The sequence below is a fragment of the Melozone crissalis genome, unplaced genomic scaffold, assembly GCF_028551555.1.
Source record: "Melozone crissalis strain CALT ecotype California unplaced genomic scaffold, PUWL_Pcris_2 ptg000023l_1, whole genome shotgun sequence".
Classification (NCBI taxonomy): domain Eukaryota; kingdom Metazoa; phylum Chordata; class Aves; order Passeriformes; family Passerellidae; genus Melozone; species Melozone crissalis.
Genome location: NW_026535801.1, coordinates 18642353 through 18669800, shown reverse-complemented (window position 1 = coordinate 18669800; position 27448 = coordinate 18642353). Strand labels below are relative to the sequence as shown.

General features: G+C 37.0%; 1 protein-coding gene across 1 annotated transcript in view; it reads right to left on the bottom strand.

The window, feature by feature from the left end:
• TTN (titin) overlaps positions 1-25635 on the bottom strand; it is a 234902-nt gene extending 209267 nt beyond the window's left edge. Inside the window, 32 exon segments of the mRNA XM_054277824.1 lie at positions 118-378; positions 885-1145; positions 1246-1509; positions 1617-1889; positions 2033-2299; positions 2573-2854; positions 2949-4639; positions 5156-5324; positions 5453-5617; positions 5724-5947; positions 6205-6449; positions 7012-7242; positions 7361-7566; positions 7817-7959; positions 8662-8874; positions 8988-9048; positions 9567-9825; positions 10290-10355; positions 10610-10885; positions 11966-12085; positions 12199-12514; positions 14058-14170; positions 14638-14775; positions 15050-15187; positions 16195-16314; positions 16777-16924; positions 17169-17459; positions 19176-19417; positions 19515-19603; positions 20350-20637; positions 21262-21465; positions 25545-25635. Of these exon segments, the coding sequence (XP_054133799.1) occupies positions 118-378; positions 885-1145; positions 1246-1509; positions 1617-1889; positions 2033-2299; positions 2573-2854; positions 2949-4639; positions 5156-5324; positions 5453-5617; positions 5724-5947; positions 6205-6449; positions 7012-7242; positions 7361-7566; positions 7817-7959; positions 8662-8874; positions 8988-9048; positions 9567-9825; positions 10290-10355; positions 10610-10885; positions 11966-12085; positions 12199-12514; positions 14058-14170; positions 14638-14775; positions 15050-15187; positions 16195-16314; positions 16777-16924; positions 17169-17459; positions 19176-19417; positions 19515-19603; positions 20350-20637; positions 21262-21465; positions 25545-25635 (7855 nt within the window).
• Positions 25636-27448: the final 1813 nt, after the last annotated feature.

Genomic DNA, 27448 nt, shown 5'->3' with positions numbered 1-27448 from the left:
TGGGGTTTTTTATTTGATTTATTTTATTTTACTTGTGTCTTAAGTACTGGTCCAAGATAGAGTGAGTGATGCTGGAATAAGTCTCAAAGACATCAGTTAATTATAGAAAATACTGACCTTCAACCTTCAGTTTGGCAGATGTCTTTGAGCTTGCTATTTCATAGCTGTATTCCCCCATATCCTCCAGTTTGGTTGCAGGGATAACAAGCCTTCTTTTCACACCATCAGATTCAGCATGGTACTGATCTGTCGTAGCTAATGGTCTACCATTTTGTAGCCACTGGCCCTCTGATTCAGGATTTGCCACCTCACATTCAAAAACAGCAGTCTGGGACTCAGCCACCGTCAGGTCGCTGAGAGGCTTTGAAATGGCACCGCCTGTTGGGAAGAAAAAGCACATTCCTTTGTTGTGTTGCTGTTCAGCTTTCCCCCAAACAGAAATGAAAAGTAGATGCTGGAATTCTTTGCCCTAATTTGCAGCATGGCCATAGTCATTCTGAGCTCTGGGAAAAATCAGGAGTAGAATATGACCTGAACATTACAAAAATATGTTTCTTATTTCCATTCTAGTTATTATCTTTTATTTTATCATCAGCACAGGTATACTGAGAATGCACAAGACAAAACCTCTTTCTTACAGTAATTACATCAAAAGCATAATACAGCATTTCATACTGTGCCTCTGATCTAGCAAAATATATTAACACAGCAGATTTGAGGATTCAAATTATACTAATCACAAAAGATAAGGGAAAGGCAAGGAGAATATAAAAAAAGGATAAATTAAAGACAAACTCCCACTGGAACAGCACTGTTGCTCCAAGTCCATTGGGTACTTTCTAAATCACAGTGAAATAAAAACCTTGGACTTCAACCCTACTAACCTGCTACTATAAGCTTCCCAGATGTTTTCTTCTCTCCAGCATAAAAGACGTATTCTCCTTCATCATCTTTCATCATCTTCACCACTGTCAATTTGTATATTTTGCCACGTGCTTCAATTTTATATTTCGGACCAGCCTGTATGGGTTGGCCTTTGAAATGCCAAATTACATCAATCCCTGAATGGGAGAGCTCGACCTCAAAGGACACGTTCTGTGTTTCAGTGCAGGTGATGTCATGGAGACCTCTAATAATCTCAATTTCTATAAAAAGAATAAATTATAAATTTATTAGGTGTTTCCACTAGTTTTGTTTTCAAAGAAATAATTTCACAAAGAACTGTGCTTCTTAGGAAACACCAACCTTCAACTGTGACATTGCAGCTTGTTTCCACTTTGCCAACCATTAGCTTATAGCGTCCTGCATCTGATGCATGGGTTCTGGTGAGCACCAGCCTCTGTTTGGCACCTTTACATACAGCTTGCACACGTTCATCAGGCTTTATTTGATTATCATTTAGGTACCATTTTGAGGAGGACACATCAGGTGCTGAAACTTTACATTCAAGGATGGCTTTTGTTCCTTCAATTACATGAAGATCTTCTAGAGGCACCACTATTTCCACACCTGCCAAGTTACAAAAATATTCATAATGAGAAAAACTATGTCTTTAAAAAGTAATCCTAAAGGAGCCAAAAATCAAACACACCTTCAAAATCATCCTAGTGACTTACTGTAAACTGTGATCTGTCCAGTGGTTGACAGCTCAAGGTCAGGAACACTAAAAGAGTAAGTTCCACTATCTTCCTTTGTGGCATCTTCTATGAGCAACATATGTGATTGTTTATCCAGCACAATATGAATACGGTCACTTGACTGAATTTCTTGGCCATCTTTCATCCAGACACCTTCTGCATTTTCTAGGGAGACTTTGACTTCAAGTTGCACAATATCTCCCTCACAGACTCTTTGGTCAGTTAGTCCTTGAAGAATTGCCATGGGACGAGCTGTGGAATTAAATTAAGTTAATGAATACTTACAAGAGGCAGAATATTGAACATTAAAGCTTTCTGGGATACAATGATACAGCTATAGTACATGCTATAAAATAGAAAAATGATAGTATATAGACAATGTAAGAAATGCTTACGCTTCATCTTCAGATTGCATTGAGTTCTTTTTCCATCAACAACATAACTATATTCTCCTTGATCATCTTTATTAATATCTTTAATAGTGAGGGTCTGGCGACCACGGCGGGATGCAATCACATGTTTAAGACTAGAAGTGAGCTCAACATCACCATGATACCATTTCCCCTCCGCATCTTCTGGGAAAACCTCACATTCAAGTTCAGCTGAGAAGGATTCTGGCGCTTCAACATCCTCAAGTTCTTTAATAAACTCAATTGCAGCACCTAAAGGCAAATAATTACATTTGTAAACAAGCTTGATTAGATTCTCCTGAAGAAAAAAAAAAGTTATTAAATGAGCCTAAGGGAATGGATATAGATATATAGTGTAACCATTTTACATAAATACATCTCTAGACTTTCATACTGGATTCCAAAAGTATGAAAGCAGCTCCACATCTCTAAGGGTGTTAGATGTCTGTTTAAATACTTTTATTTCTTTCTGAAGCTGATTTCACTTTAACAGTATGTCAGGGTACTGAGTTGTATGCTTCTTACCTTCAACAGTAAGCTTTGCAGTGGTTTTTACAGATTCATCTTCTACCAGTGCACAGCTGTAGTCATCAGCATCAGACATGTCAATTGTTAATACGGAAAGAAAGTGAGCCTTTCTGTCTGAGTGCATCCTGTACTTGTCTCCAGAATGAATCTCAATTCCATCCTTAAACCATTTCACTTTCACAAAGGGCTCTGATGTTTCGCATTCAAAAGTTGCCATGGAGTCTTTTGCTTTAGCAACAACATCTTGTAACTGCTGCGTGAAGCTGATTAACTGCTTGGCTGCAAAACAATACATAACAATCAACAATGCACTGACCAAACAGACTTAACACACTATGATGAGCAGTAGGATGAGTAAAAGAATTGAAATTACCTTGTACTAACAGGAAAGCATGGCTAGAAGTTTCACCAGCTATATTTACTGCTTTCACCATGATGCTGGCAGAATCATCAGAAGTCACATCTCTGATAACTAATTCGCAAACATTATCTTCAGGCCAGTACCAGTACACACGATCAGTCCTTTCAATCTGAACACCATTTTTGAACCACTGGCATTCAGGATCAGGTTTTCCCACTACTCTCACACGGAAGTGTACGTCTGTTCCTTGGGCTACCGTCTGGCTTTGAATTCGTTCAAGAATCTTGGGAGCCTCCATGCTTGGGCTAAGCTCCACCTTCTCTGGTTTGAATGTTGGAATGGTGATTTTGCCTTCAGGAGGAAGTGCTTTCTTCTCTTCCTCTGGGATCTCTTTGGTCCAGTGAAGAAGTTCTTCCTTTGTCTTTTTTAGCATTTCTTCATATGATTCATCTTTTTTGCGAGATTTAAGTTCCACAGCTGTAATGGCTTCGTAGTAGCCCTCTTCTGTCCTGCGCTTGAATTTACTACGCAGCTCTTCAGATTCCTCTGAAAGCTTTTCATGAGTGATTCTTTCAGCCCTTTTCAGCTTCACCACTTCTTTGGTTGTTGCCTCTGCAGGTTTGTCTACCTTCTGTACCTCAAACAGAAGTTTCCCAGGTTCTGTAACTGCAGGCTCATGTTTGAGTTCAGGAGCACGACGAAGAACAGATCTGAAGTCTTCCCTCTGCTGGATCTCAAGTTTCACCTTATGTTCAATGAAGCCTTCTGGATTCTCTGCAGTGACTCTCACCTCTCCTGTGTCATATGATTTGCAGTCCACGATATCCAGGTAGTAGATTCCATCATAACGAAGTCTAAACCTTTTGCTTTTACGGATGAGCTGTCCATTGAGGTACCAGTTGACCTTGGGCGTAGGGTAGCCAGTCACACGGCAGCGGAATCGTGCTGTTTCACCTTCAAGGACTCTTGCAGGTTCAGGAACCAAAACGATTTCTGGTTTTTGCTTTTCCTTTTGGTCCAGTGCAACAGCAGGTAGAGCACCCTCGTGGGCCATTCTTTCTAACTCTTCAATTCGCTGGAGTCCCCTTTTGCCTTCTGGCAGCTGGGATTCTTCCACAAGACTTTTCTCATCCTTCACGATCAGAGTTGCAGATGTGTGGTCTGTACCATATTTGTTAGTTGCTCTGCAGGTGATCACTCCACTGTCTCTGGAATAGGCTACCCCATAGTCCAGGCTACAGTACCCAAACTCATTGATCATGCGGAGTCTGTTAGCTGCTTCCAAAGGTTTGCCATCATGCAACCACTCCACCACCATGGTTGGGTCACCAATTGGTGTAAGCCTGCATTCAAAGTGTGCTGGTCCAAATTGTTTGAGCCTTAAAGATGTGAGCTTCTTCTTAAAAAATGGTTTCTGTTGCTTTTCTTTGTCATAGAGATCTCCTTCCTCCCATTGCTCTTGACCATAACGCAGATGGAGAGGTTCTAACTCTGGTGCTGCAATCTCCTTGGCTTTGTAAGTTCCTTTTGGAATTATTAATTTCCTTTCTGGTTCAGGTTCTGTGTGTTCAACTTCAACATTTACTTTGCAGCGGGTGGTGTCCCGCCCAGCTTTATTGATAGCAGTAGCAGTATACCATGCAGCATCTTGCCTGGCAGTAGATTCAATTTTAAGGGCAGCTGCCCCTTTGGTTCCCTCAATCCTGAAATATGAAAAAAAAAAAAGATTATCTATTTTTCCCTTCTTTGTCATTCATTTTCGCCTTTCTTCCAAATTAGTTTCAAAGCCTCCAAAGGTAAATCTCTGGAGGTAATAAACATTTTGTTTATGTTTACTCTTTTTTGGGAGTGCAGTGCCTAAGAATCAAACAGAGAAGAATAATAAAACCCAATCTTATATTCTGTGGTAGTTTTGTCTGCAGAGGTCTTCAAAATCAGAGACAGAGAAAAGTTCAGTAAATCTCTGTGATGGCTTTTAGAAGCTATATAAAAACACAGGCTGGAAAAATATTGAGTGAATCCTACAATGTATTTTGTATCTGTAATCCTTGTTACAATGAAAAAGCCCCTAGTGAATTCCTTCTGTGAAACTGCAGGAAGCATTTTGCAGGATTCTGGTTATTTACTACTTAACTTATATAAAGCATTTAAAATAAAATTAAACAAAATGTAAATAAAATTTAAATTTCAATAGATCTAAATATAATAAAAATCCTTACTTTATTTTGGGGTATTTATGAGGCACAATGATGTCACTGTTCTTGAGCCATACAATGTCAGGATTAGGGTTACCAGTAGCTTTCACTGCCATCTCCAGTCTAGAGCCCTCCTTCACGCTGACATTTCTCAACCTTTCCACAAAGTGTGGTCTGACTAGGTCTTCCTTAGCTGGAAGAGAAAATGCAAGTTACCACATCAAGAAGAAATGAAAAAACCATGATTTTAAATGAGAAACACTCATCAGATTGCTAAAAATAGCATGATATACAGAATATAATAGAAAACACAGAAGATACCTTCTACAGTCAGTGTCATTGAGACTGAAGCTTTGCCTGCCCTGTTCTGAGCAATGACAGCCCATTCTCCAGAGTCTTCAGGCATTGCAGGAACAATGATCAATGACTGGGTACCATCTTCTTTAATCACTATTTTATGGGTGTAGTCATTAATCACTTGTTGGCCTGCAGATACAGATGAAAAGAAAACAGTTGCAATCAAGGGCAGTCTCCATGAGACATAAAAAACTCTTAAAAAGATTATTTCTTCATAAAAATGAGGCTTATGTACCATTATGGAACCAGTACGTCTCTGGCATAGGTCTGCCAACAACTTTTAAGTCAAATCTTGCTGTCTGCCCCTGTGAACATTTAAATGATGTCGGTTTCAGCACAAAAACTGGCTTATATAGTCTCTCTAGTTGCCCTTCATCAGTTTCTTCTAATCTCCGGGCAGGAGAACGAGAAGGAGAGCTGCGGGCAGGAGACCGGCTTGGAGACCGCGGAGAGATAGACCTGGAAGGAAGAGATAAGACAGACGTGTATGGCAATGTCATATAACAATGGACTGGCATGATAAACAGATTTCAACCTTTGCCTTTCTCTGATTTAAATTAGCACAAAAATCTGTATGAGTCATGAAAACAGTGTTTAGAGCTTTTCTAGAGGTGTGCAAACTCCAATAGCATAAGCTTATTTAACTGCTATGTAATGAGCTTTTGGACTATCTCAGCAGATTGAGGTCTCATAAAATTACATTATTGTGTACCTACCTATATCTTCTCATAACTTCGGGTCCTGGCATATAACCTGGAGTTGCTGTAGGTGCAACTGGCTCAACATAGAGTTTTGCTGAGCAAATGGCATTTCCTTTCATATTACTGGCAAAGACAGTATAAATTCCTTCATCCTCAGGTAAAACAACAGGTAAACGCAGAGTGGCGCTGCCATCTTGCAGAAGTTCCATGTGGTAGCGCTCTCCATGTCTTATACGTTTGCCATCCTTGTACCATGCCACCTGCATGGAAAGAAACAGTAGACTGCTATGTGAGCTCTCCTAAAGGTAAAGATCCACTAAGATGATCTTACTACTGGCTAGTAAGTATGAGATACTACAACTTGCAATTTTTCAGCTGGAAAACATCACAGCCCACCATCTATGTGTTAAACATTAACATTTTTACTTGAAATAGGTGAGACTAGTGTAAGATGTTTGCATAGCAACCTGAAAGACAAGTTTTGGAGGTAGAAACAGATATAAAGCCCATTTTAATGAAGAGCAAAGTAACCTCGACTGGACTGCTACTGTGTTCCCCACTGGTCTGAGCTACCTCTGAGATACTCAAACTCAAGACCAACTTAGTTGGTAAATCCTACCTCTGAACTGGCTAACCAACCTAACTGTATTCTAGTAAGGAACAAAAGGAAAATTAGGCTTGATATCAAACCAGAAGACTGAATTTGTTTTGAAAGTCACTGTTTCCTATGCAGAATGTAGAATGTTTGACAATGAGATGTTAAGGGATTTCTTTCAAGTATAGCATCAAATGATTTGCAAAAAAAAAAAAGATTTGGGGTACCTTTGGCAATGGATATCCAGAGGTCTTGCAATGGAATGTAACTCCTGTCCCTTCAAAGGTTCTGTAGTTCTTTAATCTTAAATCGAATCCTGCTTCTACAGCTTCAGATTCAGAAATATCAACCATCATCTCCTCTCCATCTTCTTCGAGAAGTTCATGTAAGGTAGTCTTAATAATTCTGAGCTCAATTTCCTTGATAAGTCTTTCTTCAAAAGAAGAAATGTGGAATTCCTATATAGAAAAGCAAGACCATTAGTTTAGTTTTCTGTGTCAAAAAATTACCTTGCAAATAAATTATTTGTACAGTAAAATGTTGGTACCCAAAATTAGTGTGGAGGGATAGACATACCTCATCTTCTACAAAACTTCTGACCATTACTGTATCTTTTGCCATTTTCTTCCTAATTAGAGCTTGTTCTTTCTCATACTCTTTTTCAAAGTCACCATAGGAAATGGGTGGGGCTACCTCAGCCACTTTGGGTTCCTGTACGTATGCAGTCATTTGAGTTTGGTACATCATTTCTTGTTGCGATTTTATGTAGGCTTCGTAATCAGCTAAGAATTGAGAACAAATTAATTTTGATAAATTTTTTGGTTTTCACTGGACTGAATAGAGAAAACAAGTACAAACTTCAAAGGCCTGATATTTTGTTTTGCAGAAACAGAGCCACTAGATCTCTCATAATGTTTCTTGAACTGAATAAACTAAGCTGCAAAGAATTTGCAGCACAATTTAAAATATTTTTTGCCATTTGGAAGTTAATTTTAAGAAATATTGTTCCCCTTTCCTTAATCTAAAATGTACCTTCTTCTAGTAAGGAGACCGTTGCAGAAGCTTCTCCAAGATTATTACGAACAACAATAGTGTATTCTCCGGCATCGTCGGCAAAAGTCATGGAAATTTCAAGTTTGCATTCCCCAGTTTCTTTTTTGTAACTCACTTTGTATCTATAGAAAACATAAAAGTAAAAAGCCTCTATAATTTTTAGTTAATTTTTAGTTAATTTGCTTTTGGTTACAGTTAGACACACTCCTAACTTGTACAAGGCACAAAAAGAGAAACTTTTACAGGCGATTTTCACTGAATGAATGAGCATACAGAGTAGCATATGAAAAATAACCATGCTGAAATTAGAGTACTGGTCTTTTTGTTGTCACTAAATAAATAGGTTCCAAACATCAGTACTGAAATATCAGAGGTCTAGTTATCAGACACAATATAATGGTGTATTTTGTGTGCACACAGAATGTGTGTCCTAGTATGGGTCATCATATCATTTCAAGAATGCTACAAATGTAATATTTTTTTCTCAGCTAGAAAGTATGTTGCTTTCTACAGACAAGACTTACCTAGCAAGAATGCAAACATTGAACAGACAGAATAAAACAAATACAAAACTTCTTGACTTGTTTATAACATATATCTTATTTTATAGTCTTTTGAATATTTATATTTTAAAACTTAATGACCTTTTAAAGTCACATATTAAGACATGAGCCTATCACTTTTACATTAAAAAAGAATTTATTTCACAGAAATCAGGATGTTATTTGGCTCAGCATAACTGAGGGAATTAAATTATGACATTACCGATTAAATATGCATAAAAATTATGTTAAGATGGATTTTGGGTATTGTATTCATAGTACCTGTAGCCAGTCGTGAGAGGAACTCCGCCTTTTTTCCAGTAGACATGTGGCTTTGGGTTGCCCCCTACTTGGCATTCAAAAATTATGCTCCCACCTTCAACTAGTTTATGTACCATGGGTTTTCTTATGAAGAAAGGAGGTATGGGTTCTCCCGATACTTCCTCTGCTGCAGCAGAGACATCTTCCATTACAATGTCCTTTGTCTCCACATAGCTGAAACAAGATTTCAGTGCAGGTGAGTGAGCTGATGTCTGAAGCTCTCATAAAACAGAATGCAAGAATGTAATGACTGCAATAGGAGCAGTCTGTTTAGAAAGTAACTTTACCGTTTCTCTTCTGTAACAGTCTTCTCAGAAATGGTTTCTCGAGTCTCAGTTTCTTCAGTAACTAAAAGGCAAATTTTATAAAGTGGACTTTAAAATATCTTAATCGGCCTAAAGCAATGAGTTCAGTTAACATAAAAAGAATATGTAGTTTTCAGCCTTTTCCTCATATTCTGACATCCCTTTTACCTAATAACCCCAGAACACAACTCAAGACATTTGTTTTAAATGTCCAAGATATATTACAAGCAAAATACAGTTAATAAAATTATTAACTTCCTACAGTGACAAGCGGGACTGTCCTTGAGTTTCACCAGGGGAGGTTTAGTTTGAATATAAAGAAATCTTTCACCAAAAAGGCTGTCGAGGGTTATAAAGCAAGGAACAAGTTGCCCATGAGTCATCTGGGGCCAACTTTTAAATACCTTCTCTACCATGGAGGTATTTAAAAGACATGTAGATGTGGCACCTAGGGATATGGTTTAGAGATGGACTTGGCAGTTTTGGGCTAATGATTGAAATCAATGCTCTCCAAGGTATTTTCCAACTTTATCAATATTATGATTCTATAAATATACTTACCTTTCACATGTAAGTGGCAGGAAGTGCTGACACTCCCAGCCTTATTGGTAGCAGTGCAGGTAAATCTTCCACTGTCCTCTGCAAAGGCTTCACGAATCACAAGGCGAGCAAGTCCTGCTTTGAAAGTGATCTGGAAGTCCATTGAGCTCTCAATTTTGTAGTCTTCCCTGTACCATGTCACTGTAGGCTGAGGATGTCCAGATATTTGGCACTCCAGAGTGACAGACTCACCTTCAGTCACAGTCTTATTTTTGAGGCCCTGTGTGACAAAAATTAAGTATCACAGTCAGTTTACTTTTTCAATACTAAACAGATACTCAAATATCTAAAACCTGTTTGAATGGAAAATTTAACATCTAGTTCAAAACACTGTTCTGTGAAGCCATGAATGCAGGAGAAAAAAAGGCATTTTCCAAACGGAAGTATTTGAAACTGGCTGTTACAGTCTCTGAACATTGCTGTTATTAACAACATGGAAAGGTAGGTTCATATTTATGCAGGTAGATCAACCTATGTGACATAAATGTGAAGAAGCACTACCATAAAAAACATCAAGAAGACTTTGTATCAGAAATAAATTATATGCCTGAGTAAATCTAATTCAAAGTTAAAATTATTATATAAAGCAAATTTTTAATGGTTAAGTATTAAGCAATAAAAATTAGAAAATAGAATGGGTGAAAATCTACTGTAACTCCCCTACACTACATACAAATTACTTACTGAGACTAAGGTTGGTGGTGTAGCAGGGATTTCTGCAGGTACAGGAACTCTGGCAGCTTCTGTCACCTAGGTGGTTTAGAGGACAATAATGAACAAAGTACAATTTAAATAAGAAAATAAATCAGGTAATATGAACTCTGCATGTTGCAAGTAAATATTAGGTCCTAACAAGGATTTGTGTAAAACAAATAAAAAATAAAAGGCAGCAGATTGCTTTAGAAGTGGAAAATTGAGATAAGAAGACAGCAAGAAAGTGAGGCTACTCCATATTTTTAAGATAAAAGTCAGTCAAAGTGACAGAAATTTGCTTAAAAACATACCTTTGCTTCAGCTTCTTTATGCAGCATCAAGTGCTCTGTCCGCACTGCTTCACTTTTAATGCTTGTCTCCTTTTTAGTCTCAACATCATATTGACTCTTATACGTCTCCGCAGCCTCTCCAAAGGGAAACTGTGGAGGGGCAGCTGGCTCTGCTTTAGGCCTGACTTCATGAGGCTTTAGCTGAGGTGGCTTCACAGGCTTGGTGATCTTTTGTGCAGCAGAAGTGGCTGATAGCTCTTTCTCCAGAGTAGCCATGGCAGTTCCAGCTATTGAAACCTAGGGAACAGAAGAAAAGGAGTTGCAGCTTTGTTGTTGTCTTATTTTCAAAGGAGAGAGTGCATTTCTTGAGCAGATTGCAAATGCAGCAGTTGCTTCCTTAGTTACTTGGTTTTGACACTGCAAAACCATATGTAAAAAAAGAGCAGTAGTTTTAGATTGCAGTAGCAGAATGCCAGACATATAATATCCCTGTATTATTTTTTGATCTAAGATTTAAATATTTTCTTTTTCAAATAGAATTTCACCTTTAAATGGTCAAGAAGCTCTTAAGCTTCTTAAGCTCTTAAGGGGCACAAGAAATGTTCTCTCTATTTCTTCATTGAAGCCTTAGATTTCCATCTAGTCTGTCTAATACTGCAAGAAAGAATACTACTAATTATATAACTTCCAATGATTGAAATAACTGATGAGATTTCAAAATATTTTTATAGGTGGAAAAACTTTTTAAAAACACATAAAAATATTTATAACAGTGTTTAATCATATTTGGGGGAAAATAATATTTAAATTCCAGATGAAGAGAAAAAGTATGCTTGAATGAGAAAATTAATAACTGGAAAATTTTAATGCTATGTAAAGAAGTCCAACAGAAAAATGGAATAATAAATTTAAAAATTGATGGTATCATATTATACACTCAGTCTGGGTTTTTTCTATTTAAAAATTAGCTTAGCATGTATTAATTAGCAAGGAAGAAAAAAGCAGTGTGTGAGTGAACTGATGCACATAATAAGATTAAAGAGGGATACTTGTGCTGTTTAAAAAATATAACTTGCATGACAAATATCTACAATTTCACTGTATGTCATTAAGAACTGAAGCTGCTTTCTCAAACAGTTTATAAGATTACTTAAATAAGAAGTAAGAACAAATTGCATTTTAGCAATTCCTTTGTCTGTTTACAGCAGTGTTCTTTATTAGTCAAACAAGCCAACAAAAATAATTGCACGGGGCACACAACTCTTCCTCTTGGGGAAGCACCCCACTGGAGTGTGGGGGAAAATAAATATGGAATGAATGACCTACTGGCTATTGAAAATGAGCATGCTGCTCCTCTTGGATGCAGCTTCAGCTTACCTCATATGTATGATCTGGTTTAGGAACAGCAACTCTGGAGACCGTGAAGTGAGGACTCGCCGTGCGAGGCCGTGGTGGTTCAACGTGAATTGTTTTCTCAAGTTCTGTTGTTCTTTTTATCTACACAAAGTAAGGAAAAAAATTGTTGAAAGTGAAGCTGTTCTTTAAACTGAAACAGGTTTTACTGGGACAGAGTTCCTGGAAAACAATGCAATGGAAAAAAAGAGTCTAACCTCTTTTGATATATGAACTTCCTGCTTTTCAGGAGTTGAGATATGTTTCTCAGGAGGAACATAGACTGTTTTGACTTCTTTGGTGACAACATGACGTTCTGCTGGGGCCTCAGAACCACGGTCTGTTACAGTGTGCTCTTTATAACCATATTCCAAAGTTTTCTCCTTTACATAAGCTTCATCTGCTAGTTCTGGTTGCCAGGGTGATCGAACACGTGCCTGATCAACTGCTGCAACGACTGTAGCTACAGCTTCAGCCTTTATTCCAGCTTGAGTCTGCAAATAACATCAGCAGAATTTATACACATATTCATAACTATATTGAAAACTTGCACATGTGACAAACCGTTACAGTGTTGAGTATATTCCACAGAGAGGTTGTATGGTTTTGCAAAAGTCAGGATGAAAAGATCAAAAGTATGCACCTGTAAACACACTTAAGAATCAGTAAATTCAATGCAAATATATTCTTTAAGTGCTATCTCTGCAAATTCAGAATATATCTGTGCTTCTGTGTTTTATGCATATCAATATTTGTCTGCAAGACTTATTCTAATACTTTACAGCCACATTTGTGTCCACTTGTCTAGGAGTATGCAGGTAGGTAAATGTGCACATAGTTTTAAAGTATGCTCATCACCTCCCTATAACTCTTGTGGATGCAAAGAATGCATCTAGCATCTATTGTGAATGTATTTACTAAGAAACAGACCCATAAAAATTTTTACATCGGGTATATCTGTTAATTCAGTACTGATCTATTTTAAAGGATTTTACAAAAGAAGGGAGACTGAGATGTCTGATAATTTGAAAATAATAATTTTGTATTGGGACTTCTATTTCTTCCTAATAACTCATAAATACTGTCAACTTTTCAACTTTGTTATTAGGGTCCAAACTTCTGCCCAGTCAGCCAGCAGTAGATAATAGTGACTACTATTACTGGTTGTTATTACTGTCACAACTGATCTGGACAAAGCAACACAGCATATGATATGTATGCCTTGAAAATGGGAAAAAAACCCCTAAAAGATAATTTCATACTGATTTCAAAACCATTACCAGCTTAAAGTAAAATTATTTAGGTGAGGCCAAAATGTGATCCTTTACAGGGATTTTGTTTTCTTATTAAAGCAGTGTTTTGGTAACAGGGACCTCTTATTCAGTATTACTGTTGCTTTCCAAATAATTTTTTATACTGACTTGAATTTGGCCGTAAGTTTATATCATATAACAAGGGACTGAACTCACCTAGCAGTCTGAGTCTCAGTGAGTTTTATATGCTTCACTCATTTACTTATATTTTATAAAAGTATTTTATGAAAGTACACACTGTAGGTAGATAGATTTTAAATAACAGCTGTTGTCAACTATGCTTTTCTTGCACATGTAAGAATTCCTGACTGTATTGTGGATCTTTCCTACTGTGGGAATCCTACTGGAACCAAACAGTGCCAACAAGTGTCTGATAGTCATAAGTAACAAACTGGACAGACCTTTTGTACAAAGAACAATTCATACCTCAATTAAGAGAAGTTGTTTCATCTGACAACCATGAAATTACATGGTTGTAATGGAAATGGAAAAAAAGATTGCAGAATCAGAAATTTGTATAAGTAAATATTGCTTAAAAGCCGCTGAGAGGAGACTGTCACAGAGAAATCAGACTATAGCCTAAAGTGTTACATTTCCTAGCAGGGTGGGATATAAACCCCTTCAGTGCTAGAAACTTAATCCTACTGACTCTTTTACTTGAAAATCATCCCACTGAATGGGTTTTCAGGAATTAATTTGAGACCATTCTGTTGTACCAAAGTAGGTCATAAAATGTAAGGTTTGCAGATAAACCAAATTGTAGCAGTGCATTGGCTGTAATTTCTTCTCCAGTTCTGGACACTGTGACTAGTGCTTTAGTTTTAGCAGTGGCAACTGTTTTTGGAACTACAGTAGTTTTCTCAGCTTCCTTTTAAATCTAGTTTTTATAGCAGAAATAAGAGTTTCAGTTACATTCAGTCTTGAAAGATATTTGAACAATGAGAAAACATTTTGAAATGGGAAGAGGGAAGGAGAGTTGAAGGGTTAGATCCTTGTGCACTACACACATCTCTGTATTATAGTGATAAGTATTGTTATATCCTCTCACCTATTTAAATAAAGGTAATGATTAAAAAAAAAAAAGTTAAAATGCATTTCAGGAGTCAGTCAGTCCACTCCAAACATCAGTCATAAGATAATTATGAGTATCCTATTAATGAAAACAAGAGAGAAAGATCAAGATGAAATAATTTAGTCTAATTAGCTGTAGGTCTAAAAGTTTGTAAGTGGAATAATCTTAGAAAAAATGAGCTGGAAATATACAGTTAGTATTTTTTGAGGAAAACAAGAGGTTTGCAAAGAAGAAAGGATAAAGCCAAATATGGCTAAAACAGTGCTATTCACCTTTTCACGTGTTATGCTCACTTGTTCTTGTTTGGTGGCAACTCTTTCTTTACTTTTCGATATTATGACCGGTGCTTTAGGTTTATCAGTAGTAATTACTACCTTAGGTACTGAAGGTTTCATTTCTTCCCTTCTTATCTATTTTTTATGGTAAAGAAAAATAATAGTAATTGATTATGCCTGTTGACATGATTACACAACATTTTTGGATAGCAGGATAATGTTTCTAGATGTATATCAAGAAGAAAGAAACATGATTTCAGAATTGGAGTAATACCTTTATACTCAAGTTATAGCGTGTCTTATATGCTGAGAGAAGTTAATGAAAAGTCATTATATATTCCATTGATTTTTATTTGAATGAGAGAAGAAACTTTCTACTTCCTAGTTTGTAATATATCAATTTATTTACCTGTTCTTGAGCAATGTGCACTTGTTCATGTCTGGTAGTTATTTCTTCTGTAGCTCTTGTTATTCTTTCTTGTTCTTTGGCTTTGTCTGTGGCAATTATTACTGTTGGTACTGGAGTTTTCTCTGGTTCTTTTCTCACCTGAACATTTACAAATAAGAAACTTTTAATTTTTATTTTAAAATATAAGGTACGTGAATTTCAATACATTTGGAAAAGAGCATAGAAATTAAAGAGAGCAAAGATGTCACATTCTGTATTTTGAAATCGTCTAGTCTGGAAACAACAATAAAAACATAAACGGACTTTGTACAAAACATTGAACATAAAAGTAATAAAACATTGCACAAATGCTTGTTTTGCTACTGAAAGCAGTACTAAAAAAATTGGTGCAGAGAAAAACTGTCCTGCATTAAGATCACTTTGAGAAAGTGTAAGATACTAAAAATAGATTTAATGAAACTTTCGTTTGACAAGAATTTGACTTTGCTTTCAAATGCTAAGTTCAGATTAATGCCCAGGTGGATTTCTGTTTCTCAGTGCTTTAAAGAGAGGTTACACTTTCTTCCTCATGCTTTTCTACTATAATGCAAATAAAACATTGGCTATAAAAGCTCATCTTCCAGTAAATCACATTTTTCTGATAAAATACATGTTAAAAAAAATAATAATTTGTGTTTTCAAAATCGATTTCAATGCAGAATGAGTTTTTGCTCCGTTTTTTTCCTGACCCCCTGTTCTGCCAACAGACAAAGCAGAACAAATGCAAGCTTAGAGACAATATCAGAACAACACCCCACAGACACACCCAGCCCCCAACAAAATTTAAGAGCTGCTTTCTACATGTTGATTCTTTAAATTATCAAGAATGCTTGAGAAAAGAGAGGTTGTCTTAGTTATTGCAACTTTATCGATCACATTCTTAGGTATAAATAATGGAAGTGAAATAAAAAGTGAAAGAGAGTAATCACAGAGAAGAGAAGAGACAGGAAAAAGATACACTGTAAGATGGAAGAGTGAACATATATAAAAGGGACAAATAATAACAGTATCTCTTTTTTCTTCTTCATAGGCTTGTCATTTGTATGAGATATCAGATTTTTGAACAAGGTAGGGCATAAAAAATCTCAGGTACAATCTGTATTCACCTTTTCAGGAGAGATGTGTCTTTGTTCTTGTGAAGTTACAATTCCTTCTCTAGTTCTTGATATCACTGTTTGTTTTGTGGTTTTATCACTGGTAACTACTATCATTGCCTCCTTTTTCATCTGATTTTTGTAGCAACAAACAAAAAAACCAAAGCCTTAAAATTCATTTAAAAAATTTGATCATCAAAATAAGAAGAGAAATAAAAATAAGAGAGGAATTCAAGTAAAGAAAAAATACTAAGGGGGAGAATTATGTTATTTCTAGTGGGGAAATTATAAATGAGATATTAGAGAAAAAAAGTAATCATTCTAAGAATAGTGTTAGAGAATAAAGGAGAAGAGAGAATAGAGGATCACTTTCAGAGAAAGCAACTTAAAAAGAGTAATTAGTTCAATCTTGTTATGATGGAATGGGATGGTGTAAATGAACCTGAGCACTCCTTTAAAGTCCAGGTGTTCTAGATGAGTATGCATGCTTTTGCAGTGCACTGGGTAACATCTTGTTAATTCCTCACAGTGAATCATGCCTTGTTTGTGTGTTGAATGAAGGGATAAAGGGAAATATCTGTGCTCTGTTTCTACCTGCTCATGAACAGGCTGAACGTGGACTGCAGTCATTGCTGTCCTTTTAGCAGTTTGCTCTGCAACACCTGGAGCTGGTTCTCTCACCATGGCTTGATCCACAGCAGCAACAACTGTAGCAATAGCTGCTGTTTTTTCACTGTCCTTTCTCACCTATATTTGTCACATCAAAAGACAATTTTTTCATATTTTGCATACATTCAGAAGAAGCACAAAACCAGTACAGAGACAGAATATTGCAAAGAAGCATTTCCACATCTGCAGGAGGACTCTCTCAATAGCAGATGCACACAAGGTTTTACACATAGCCTCTCAGAGTCCATTTAGCTGATCTATCCAGCAGTGGTGCGACCCCACACAAACCAAACCCAGTATTTTTTCCAGAAAGAGACTTTACCTCTCTAGCACCAGCGGCCACCTCGCCAGCAGCAGTGCCAGTAACAGTGACTTGTTCTTGGACCCCGTATCTCCCTTCCCATCTTTCCTCAGTGACTTGGGTAGTGCTTGTGGATACTCTCGTTTCCTTCATCTGGGCTTCCATGGTGCCAGTATATCCTTCCTGCTTCCAAGGAGGAAGGACATCAGCCCCAGCTGTTGTCACTACATGTGGTTTACGGATTGGAGAGGGAGATTTCACTGGTCTAATAGGTGAGGTGGAGATTCTCCCAGCAGGAGAAACGGACCTATTAAAAAAAAATACAGTATCAATATCATTAATCTACTGCCACAGAATGATAATTGTATAAACAACTTCAGCCTGAACTTAAACTCACTCCCCATGTAGGTATCTCCAGTAATGTGTAGTTTCATTTTAAGAACAGTTTTTGAGAGGTTCTACTTGTAAATTACACTAACTTGTTTTTATAACATTATGCCTAACTGTTGTCATTCTTAACTTTAACATGTCTTTGTAGTAGCTTAGTTTCCAAAAAGAAATAAGAAAAAGTGGCAAAAGAAATTTCAGTCAACCAAATATATTTGAGATATAAAAATTATTTTGCATTTGCTCTATCCTAATTCTTCTAATAGGAATAATACAAAAGGCTCACAGGCTGTAAATACTACATAATACGGTCATGGTCCAGTCTCTGAAGAGAGACAAAATCATAATTGTAACCAATCTTGAGAAAAATGTCATGTAGCTACCACCTAGCAAAACAACTGGATGTAGTCCTGTACTACATCTTACTGTCAGCGTCGTCCATATATGTACCCATAATCCAGGCAAATTTCTTATCAGTGCTGAATATTTTTCCCTGCACTTACATGTGCAGATCTCAGATGCAATAATTTATATCCACTTGGCAAGTGCTAGTTTCTAAATTCTGATATTCCAAAAAGTTCAGCCCTAATCCTAGCAGACAGTTTTAAAGCGTTTTCCAAAATTCTTAAACAGGCTTTCTAACTTAGAATTTCTTTCAGTGGAATTTTTTGTGCTGTATTTCCCACAGAACGTTAACAAATAGCAGCAGTAGGGGGCAGCAGCATCATGTTAATTTTTAGATTTAGTTTTTTCTAACGTGTTGAATGTCTAAAAGGGGTCTGACTAGCAAGGGAGGGCAAATTTCTAGTTCTATATGTGCTCTAGATGTCGCTATTGAATTCCTTTTTGATTTATGCAGTTTGTTAGTTACTGCTCGTTGCGATCAATCCATTTATTCCTGTCCTTGCAAGTTATTATCAGTGGGGTAAATTCACCAGCATACCCAGCTCTGGCAACTTAAATGGGGCTCTTCTGAGCATTCAGCTTGGAGACATTCCCTCCATGATGCTGGTACTTAGGATACTGCAACTGCAGGACTTCCAAAACACTCTTGGCTTTACCTGCCCCTCAGCACAGACCTCATGGAGTCACCCAGACCATGAGCCTTGCTCTTCACATCACTCACTTTCCCTCTCTGGCCCTTCTACACAGCAGAGATAAACTTCATTTTTCCATAACCACATTTAGCTTGCCTACCTTCAAAATAATATTTCTGTAGTCATTACCAGCACATACATGGAACACGAGCTCAAGATTTTTTACATATCCCTTCATTCTGTTTGCCACTCACCAGTGTCATTGCTCTTTTCTCTGTTCATCTAAAATAATCAAGAGCCAGCTGCTCCACTGGTTTTTTTCTGTTTCATCATGAAGTTGAGTTGTGAGTGCTACTTTGGCTTTATGTAGAGCAATCAAATGGGAATTTCTACAGCCAGGGATAGAAGTCTACATAGGGGACCCACATTTCTGTAACAGTGGCAGATGTAGCACATTACAGCTCACCATCAGAAAACAAACAGTCCTTATTAAGTCGGTGCATTCTTTCATTTCATACTGTGCTCTCATTCTACAGCATTACTTCTATATGTAAAAGTGATTCCAAAAGCAATACTGCCCAAAAGAATAGTGATTTTACCTTACTGGTGAAGGTGTTGGTGCTCTGACATGTCTTACAGGTGATGGTGATTGTCTAACGGGCGATGGTGATTGCTGTCGTGCCATTTGTGCTTTTGCAGCAGTTGTCGGGGTTGGTGATTTGGATGTAGGTCTAGGAGGCATTCGTGGAGGTGCCTTGTGTGGGAGCTGTTGGGTGGTTGCACCTTCTATCATCATTTCAACACTCGTAAGTGATCTGGCATCAAAGTGGGCTTCTGTCTTCTACAATGAAAAACAAGAAAAGGAAAACTAGGGTGAGGGACTGCAGAAGAAATCCTCCACATTTTAGCCATACCTGCTTTGTTTTTGAAAATTATACCTTTTCAATTCTGGCTTGTCTTGTTTGTGAAATCTGAGCAGTCGATACAATTGTCTTTGTCTTTTTAGCAGGAACGGCTTCTTCCTCGCCTTTGGAAAGAAAACGTGGTCAGAAGAATTGCATATGTTAACAATCAATAAACAGAGAAATAAATGAATTGACAACTCCAATTATATAAAAAATTTACATATTCAACAGAAAAATAATTAAACAACCATCTTTTTTGCCTTCAATATCTACAGACAGATAGTTGTGAAAACAGTTGAAACAATATTACTGCATTACCAAGTCATTAGAAAAAAACCTCTAAGCAGAACAAAATACATTCATTGTAGATTCTTCATATCAGATCTTATATGACTACAGAGTCTCTAAGCCTGTCTGAGGTGAAATCCAAGCAAGACTGCTCTGGGTAGCATGTTTTCCTGCCACAATTCTCTAAAAACTGTCCTTATCCTTACCAGCCTCCTTCACAAGACTAGGTACAGCTACGGAGTCTAATTTATCTATTCTATCAAAGCCAACTTACAACTAAAACTCTGAGAGATTTGCAGACCAAAATGAGAACAACTCAAGGTGTCCCACACTTTTCCCATCAACTATATCCCCTGCTTAAAGAAGACCCATTCTGCAGAAAAGGTCTTTTTAAATCTCAGACAAAAATCTTTGGCAAATTTCATCAAAGACACTGTTTTGTTTTTTTTACAGCAAGTTAATAATTCTTGAGAAAGATATGTTAAATTAACTTATTGATATAACTGCTATGAAGTGGTGCATATTGCACGACTACCATTAATGCTCTGATTTTCATGGCCTGCAGCTTCAGCTCTGTTACCTTGAATTAGCAATTCAGCTGTTGAAGTAGCACGTCCCACGCTATTTGTGGCATTTACAGAATAGGTGCCGGAGTCTTCAGGATATGCTTCTGCAATTATTAAGCTGTAAAGGTCTCCTTCTTGTGAAATTTTAAAATCGGGGGAACTTTTAATTTCTACTCCATCCCGATAGAACTTCACCACAGGTGTAGGGATTCCAGTCACTCTCACGTCAAGTCGAACTTGACTTCCTTGTCTTGCAGTCATGCTCTGTAGTCGTTGTGAGAAGTTTGGTGGTGCTGTTGCAGCTGCATTTTTATTAAAGAAGTAAACAGAAAAACAATAGTGTCTGTTAAAAAGAATGGCAAGTACTAGATACTTTCATTACTAGAAGTGTGTGAGGTCTATTTCTTCTTCATGGGCTATTGACAGATGATAGTACCTTCTGAAACATGCAAAATATTATTTTTGATTACACATATGACTGCAAATGTTTCTAGAATTACAGATATATTGCTTGTAACCATAGGCATTAAACACAGTCTTTTGGTGTGGACCTTTATGTGACTTGTTCTGTTAAATATCATTGATACCATTAATGGCTCCATCCTGCAGAAATTCATCCTTTCTTTTATGGGCAATTTCAATGTAGCCAGCATGACAGACTGTAAGGAGCTACATGTATAAGGGCTGAGCCAGATGCTTAAGTCGTGTAATCATGAATAAGAGTTTGTGAGATCAAGATTAAACTTGATACAGTTAAAATGTAAAGGACACTGTTAGACGTTACTGGTGAGAACGCACGCTGAGTTCTAGACTGCTTTAGGAAAAGGAATGTGCTTTGCTATTTTTTGCTGATCATGTACTTGAAATCTGAACTATTTCCAATCATCCCTCAGACTGGTAGCAGGCCTTTCTGTAGCTGTGAGTACCTGTGACCAGCAGCTCAGCAGTACTAGTCGCTTGCCCAGATCCATTGGTGGCTTGCACAGTGTATCTCCCGCTGTTGGCTTCTGTCACGGTGGGGATCACCAGTCTAGCGTGGCCATCACTAAACGAGATCTGCACACCGGGCAGAGTTGCAGCAGAGAGAACCTGGCCATCCCGGAACCAGTTCACCTCAGGAACTGGGAAACCTGCAGAAAAAGGAAGACAAATGGAGATCAAGACATTATGAAATGCCAGACATAAAAAATTACCATGTATACACAGTTGCGGTGGAGCATAATGCCATAGGTGCAGATATATGTCCAGAGGCACAGTAGCAAAGGAATTTGGTTTTAGAAAGGTCTCTAAAATGCACAGAGCAATAGGGCAGCTGCACTGGCTCCTGTGTTTAGTAAATCACTTGAATAATGAGAAAACTGTAGTGTTTAGCAATCTTACTAAGAAATAGAAGTTCATCAAATTCAGGAGGAGAATGAATTAATTCATGTGAGGTATTTTTAAAATGTATTTGCTACTATCTAAGTAGGATTGATTATTGCTAGCATATTTATGCAGTCCAATAGTCTGGAGATAATGTAAACATCAGTACTTCCAACCAAATAAAGCATATGTTCTAAAACTACTATGGTTTCAGAAAATGAAGTGATAGAAAAAGTGACTGCTGTAGACATTAAAATCAAATGCCAGCAAAGTTTTGGGGGTTTTAATTTCTTTTTCTGCAATTTTTTGAGTTTGATCAACAGCAGTCACCTGGAATCAACTGTTGTTCAAATATATTATTCTATTTTATCAGGGTCATGAACAAGAGTCTTGGAGTCAGAAAAATTTCAGTTTTAACAACAGCTGATTTTTTGTTTTAAACTGTGATTTGAGATTGCCTGTGGAAATTGTCTTCTCAGTGTTCTACTCAGCCAAATTTATTGAGTAACTTAAAACCATTTGATGAACAAGTAAAATTCTTATATGAACCACACACATAAGGAGAACAGGTTCCAGCTCAAAGTCTTTTTTGTAGTTCTAGAACATAATTTCTTCAAAATTAAAATCCTCCCAAATTCACTTCATGTTTTTCTCCACTCAACCCAAATCAACAGTTGCACTGCATGGAGGCTAAGAAATGAGATCTGAGACTTGAATTAATTTTCCCAATTCTATTGTCTGTGCCCCAGGGGCACATAATTCTGCTTCCTTTCTAGAGTATCCTTCCTATAAACCAAATAAATTATTAAGGAATTTGATGTGCAAGGAAAATGACTGTGTGAGACTAAAGTGAAAGAGAAGCTGATATGTAGATTGAGGCTTTCATTGGTTCACTGCAGTCCCATCAGACTTGGTTAGGAAAGTTTAAAATCTGATTCACAGTAAAGCACTGATATTTAGAGAAATGTAAAATGAACATACACACAGAGAGAAAGAAAATGTGGACAGTTTTAGGGAGGATTGGAAATCAAAAGAGTAAAAGTAGCTTTAAGCATTGTCAATTTACAGATGGAAGTTATCAAACAGTCCTGATGGGATGGTCTAATTCAATTTTGTGCTATTGGTGTAGGGCAACTTGGGCATTATCATCATCAACTTAGAGTGTGCAGCAGACACCAGTGATTTCATTCAGAACTATGTGTCTTCAATATTAGTGAAAATTAGTTTAAAAATATTTTAAGCTAGGCAATCCTTCAAAACACGTCCTCTGTAGTGAATTTCATGAAATATTTCAAAAGTTCTATTTGAACTTTTGCGGTGGTATTATATGATGATCAGCAAAAATGGGAGTTTCTGTGGCAGGTTGAAAAAGGCCTGCACTTTTAAAATGGAGTCTATTTTGATGTCTCAAACTGCTATGTACAAGGCATCCAAAGCTAGAAGCCATTTTAGAAATCTGAGCCCAAGTTTATATTTAAAACTCAACTCCACAAATTTCCTAGCACTCTGCTAGCCCCAGGTCACAGAGCTAGGTAAGATCTAACTCAGATTATAGATAAATGTGCCCAGTCTATATAGAGTAGGGTTTTACTTCTACATGTCCCAAATACACTATGATTTGACTGTTAATGATAAGAACAATCGTATTTCATTTTAAAACTGTCCTTGAGGTTTTTTGAACTTTAATACCAAAAAAGAAGAAAATCGACCTGTAGTGCCTCAAATTCACCACTTAAGCAATTGAATTCGGTAAGATTCTCCTGACAACGATGTGAAAGGGACTGCCAACTTGTGTATGATCTGTGTGCTGCTTTCAAAAACAAGCACTATGAAAAGGTTGTCTTGCACTGGGTAATACCTGAAAATACCAGCTCAAGAAAGGTAAGTAGTGCATAGGTTAATTCTTTATGAAAAAATTCGAACTTGATCAGTACTGTGGAGACATGAGCTTGGCACTGTTCTAATGCCAGCAACAGTTCTGACTTTCTTGTCTCATGACTCAGTCACTGGTGACCCAGTAGGACTCCTCCTGTGACAGTGTCCTGGCTGCCCTGGCATTTACTGCTTTTAATAACAGGGTTTGTGTGTTCTGTGCTTTCTGTTACATGCTGGGTTTATTCATCTGATATCATCCCTTTATAATGTGACACTTAATTCACATTCTAATACAGCAGCACAGTTCATTTGTTCCAGTTTACACACAGCAAAATTACATCTCAGGTGGTTGCTAAGCTCTCCTTGATACTCTTAGATTAACTGAGCTCTTCATATTTGAACTGTAGCTGTGTATTAATACTTGACTTCTTTATAATAGACCAGTGTTTTTAGAGATAGAGAAAAATTCTTATTTTTAAACTCACAGTAATTCATTGCAGGTAGAAAGGGTAGATATTACAGCAGGATAAAGCTATGTAGTCCTTTATTTATGCAATTAGTTATGGTAAAAGCCTTTCCTGACTTTTATGCTGCAGAAAACTAAATGCCAAGCCACTGTCAGATCTTTCAAACCAGGAGGGTGTTTTTAGGGCAGGAAGGATATACCAGAATCTCACAGTGTGAAAAAAACCTAACAAGAGGTTGACTCACAAGATATTTGAGACTAACACACAAATATGGCATATGCTATTAGAAATACTGCTGTATCTTCTCTTGGTAAGAAATCAAGTTCCCCTCCCAAGTACTCCGTAATATCATACAAATGAAATTAGCCAAAATCACACATTTAATAATAACATTAGCCTCCTAACTTTTTCTGATGATATTTTTAGGTATTCCTAATACCAATAAGTATTGTAAAAGTGAAAAAAAGTTCACAGAAAATTTACAGTGTAGAAGCAAGAAGAGAAAACCAGGGCAATTAACTGAAGAATAAGGGCCAAATAATAGAATATGGCATGGAAAAGTGTCATGGATGGAGACTGCAGGACATGTTCAAACACCAAATGTGTGAGCCAGTGTCATGCAAAATGACCAAGGGATGAAATACATGGACCATAGATGTCAGAGATCTTTATAGTTGCACAGATCATGTGTTTGCACCTGTCACAGAGCATCTGAGTAGTGCTTTATGGTATGTGGATCATCACATTGCTAATGCCTGTAAGACAATATAATTCCACCAGCAGGAGCACATGTCATTTCTCCTTAGTCACTGCCGAGGTCAGAGACACTCTTAGAACAGGGTGTTGGGTCTCTGGTAATGCTATCTCAGGGGTTTGCTTGGAGTTTTGCACAAGATAGGGTGTTTGAATAGTATGTAGACTAGAGAAATCCAGTATCCTTTAAATTGCACAGCATCTTTAAATTGCACAGGCAATTGATATTGATCCAGCCTTGTGCTAACATCATGATCACCTTACACATCTATTTTTTAGCACACGAGGGTTTCTCTTCAGTGGCCAGTTGGGCCTAGACTTTGTGCTTTTAATCCCCCTCCTAGAACTCTGGAATTAAGTAAACTTAAGGGCAGAAACTTAAGGGAAGCAGAAATAGAGCTTGCTTAGCTAGAGTAAAGCTTAACAAAAGGTCTTGGAAGAACTATCATAAATCTTATTTTTTGCATCCTGACTTCTAATTCTGCCCAGTCATCATCCAAATGAGGTTATTGTTTCTGCAGCCACATGAAGTTCCCTTATTAGCACAGTACGTATTTTTAGGCATATACATTTCAAGGAGCAGTTCAGCATGGTATGATATGGATATATATCCACATTTCAGCACTCATCTTGACCCATTCATACCAGATTATGATCTATGAAAAGTGTCATCATTTTTCTCATCATAAACATTAGAAAATAAATTAGTGCGAAACGATAGCAAATCTTGGAAGAATGAATCAAAGCCTTACCGCTAATATGAGCCTCAAAGGTTGCGGCACTACCCTCCAGTGCCACAACGCTTTGTAACGGCTGTGTGAATGTTGGTGCTTTCGTCGTCATCTTTACAGGCACTCTGCAAGCAAAATAACCCCATCATTAGATATCAATGGTGAAGATGTTATTATAAAACTTCTTGCAAGATTTTAAGAACATATGCAACTATTCTCTGAACAATTTACTCTTCTCAGTTTTAATTGAGAACAACCTGGTGAAATGCAAATATTGTGGGTTTTGACAAATGTGTATTGCAAATTACTCTTGGAACATGTTTGGCTGAATTGGATGGGAAACCACCATATTTAGTGGAGCTGTGCTTTGGCACTGCAAGTATGCAGCAGGAGACAAAATTCTGCTTGACTCACTGTGTGACCTTCCACAGGTCATTCAGGCTGCCTCTCTTTGTCTACTAACTTGTTTTATCTGACAGGAAAAAATTACCCTGTATAATTTTAAAAAATATTTTGCTGGTGCAAAATATTTGCATTCTGCAATGACAAGACAACTAGGTCACTAAGAAGCAATTGAAAGAAATGTGGAAATCTACAATGTAGTTAGCTTAATAATGCCAATAATGCATTATTAATAAATCATTAATAATAAATAATAATATTAATAAATTTTTCATTATTAATAATGCAATAATGCAAAAAAACCCAAAAGACTCTATTTTAAAATCACTCTGTAAATAGTGAATAATTTCACTTTACAGAAGCATATTGGCAATAAAGATGCATATAAAATTCTCCTCTTTCTTAGAGAGTATCTCCGTGGAATTTTGAGTATGGAAAGATAGCCACCTTCGAAATGTGAGCTAGGATATAAAGTAGCCACTGACACTGATGGCTTGAACAACTGCAAAGCCATATGAAATCTGAAAGAAAGTTTGCTTTCTCTTGATATGCCACAAGATCTTTGAAATAACACACTGCCACTAGAAAAGCTTGTGTGTTGATATTTTATATTTTCATGATCTATTTATTAACTGATGTTGAATTGTACAGTTTTTAAAAAGGTAGCTACTATTTTCTTAACATTATCATACATCCATTAAAGTTACATTTTTTCTTATTAAAAAAATCCCTCAGAGCATATCCGGTATCAACCAACAGAAAAATCCCACAATATTTCAAGGCAAACTTACTCATATACTCATTTACTTCCATTTACTTTTGCTCTTGTGCCTAATTTTGTGACAGTCCCAAGGTTAAATTAAAAATGAGAAAGTGAAGTTTCTTTCACTATGAGTCAAATTTATTCTACCTCTCACAGGGGTGAAAATTCTTCATTACTTGGGTTCCTTCATAGAAATCAGGGCCTGATGCATACATGCAATAAGAGCATAAAGGCAGAACTGGAAAATGAATTGGAATTTTCAGGTTCAATTATGACTATGTTTTGAAGCTCAGCTAAAATAAATGGGAATAATTTTGCAATACAATTAAACATTATGAAAGCTCCTATATATATATATATATATGTAGTTTCCAGAGGAGAACAGAAATAATTTAATTGAGAATAATTTCTATCGAGATCCCACAAAGTTTCTATATTTCATTGTCCAAGCAAATTCTGGTGATGAAGATGTGATCTTATAAGGCTTCTTGTATAATTAGAATTGAAAGTATGCATCTAAAATGTCATGTTCCAGAAATAACCTTTGCAGCCATGAATGACAGCAGACAAGTGTTCCAGAGCTGCCGTGTAACTGATACCTTAGCAGTTGTTTTCCTTAAAAAGTCATCAGCACTTAGCTGATACCATGTGCATTTTATCAGAGCTATTCTTGGAGCTTCTCAGTTTATCTCTCAGCAGCATAACCTTGAACACTCCCAACAGAAAGGAGTTTTTAAGTTAAGCACATGTTTCCATGCAC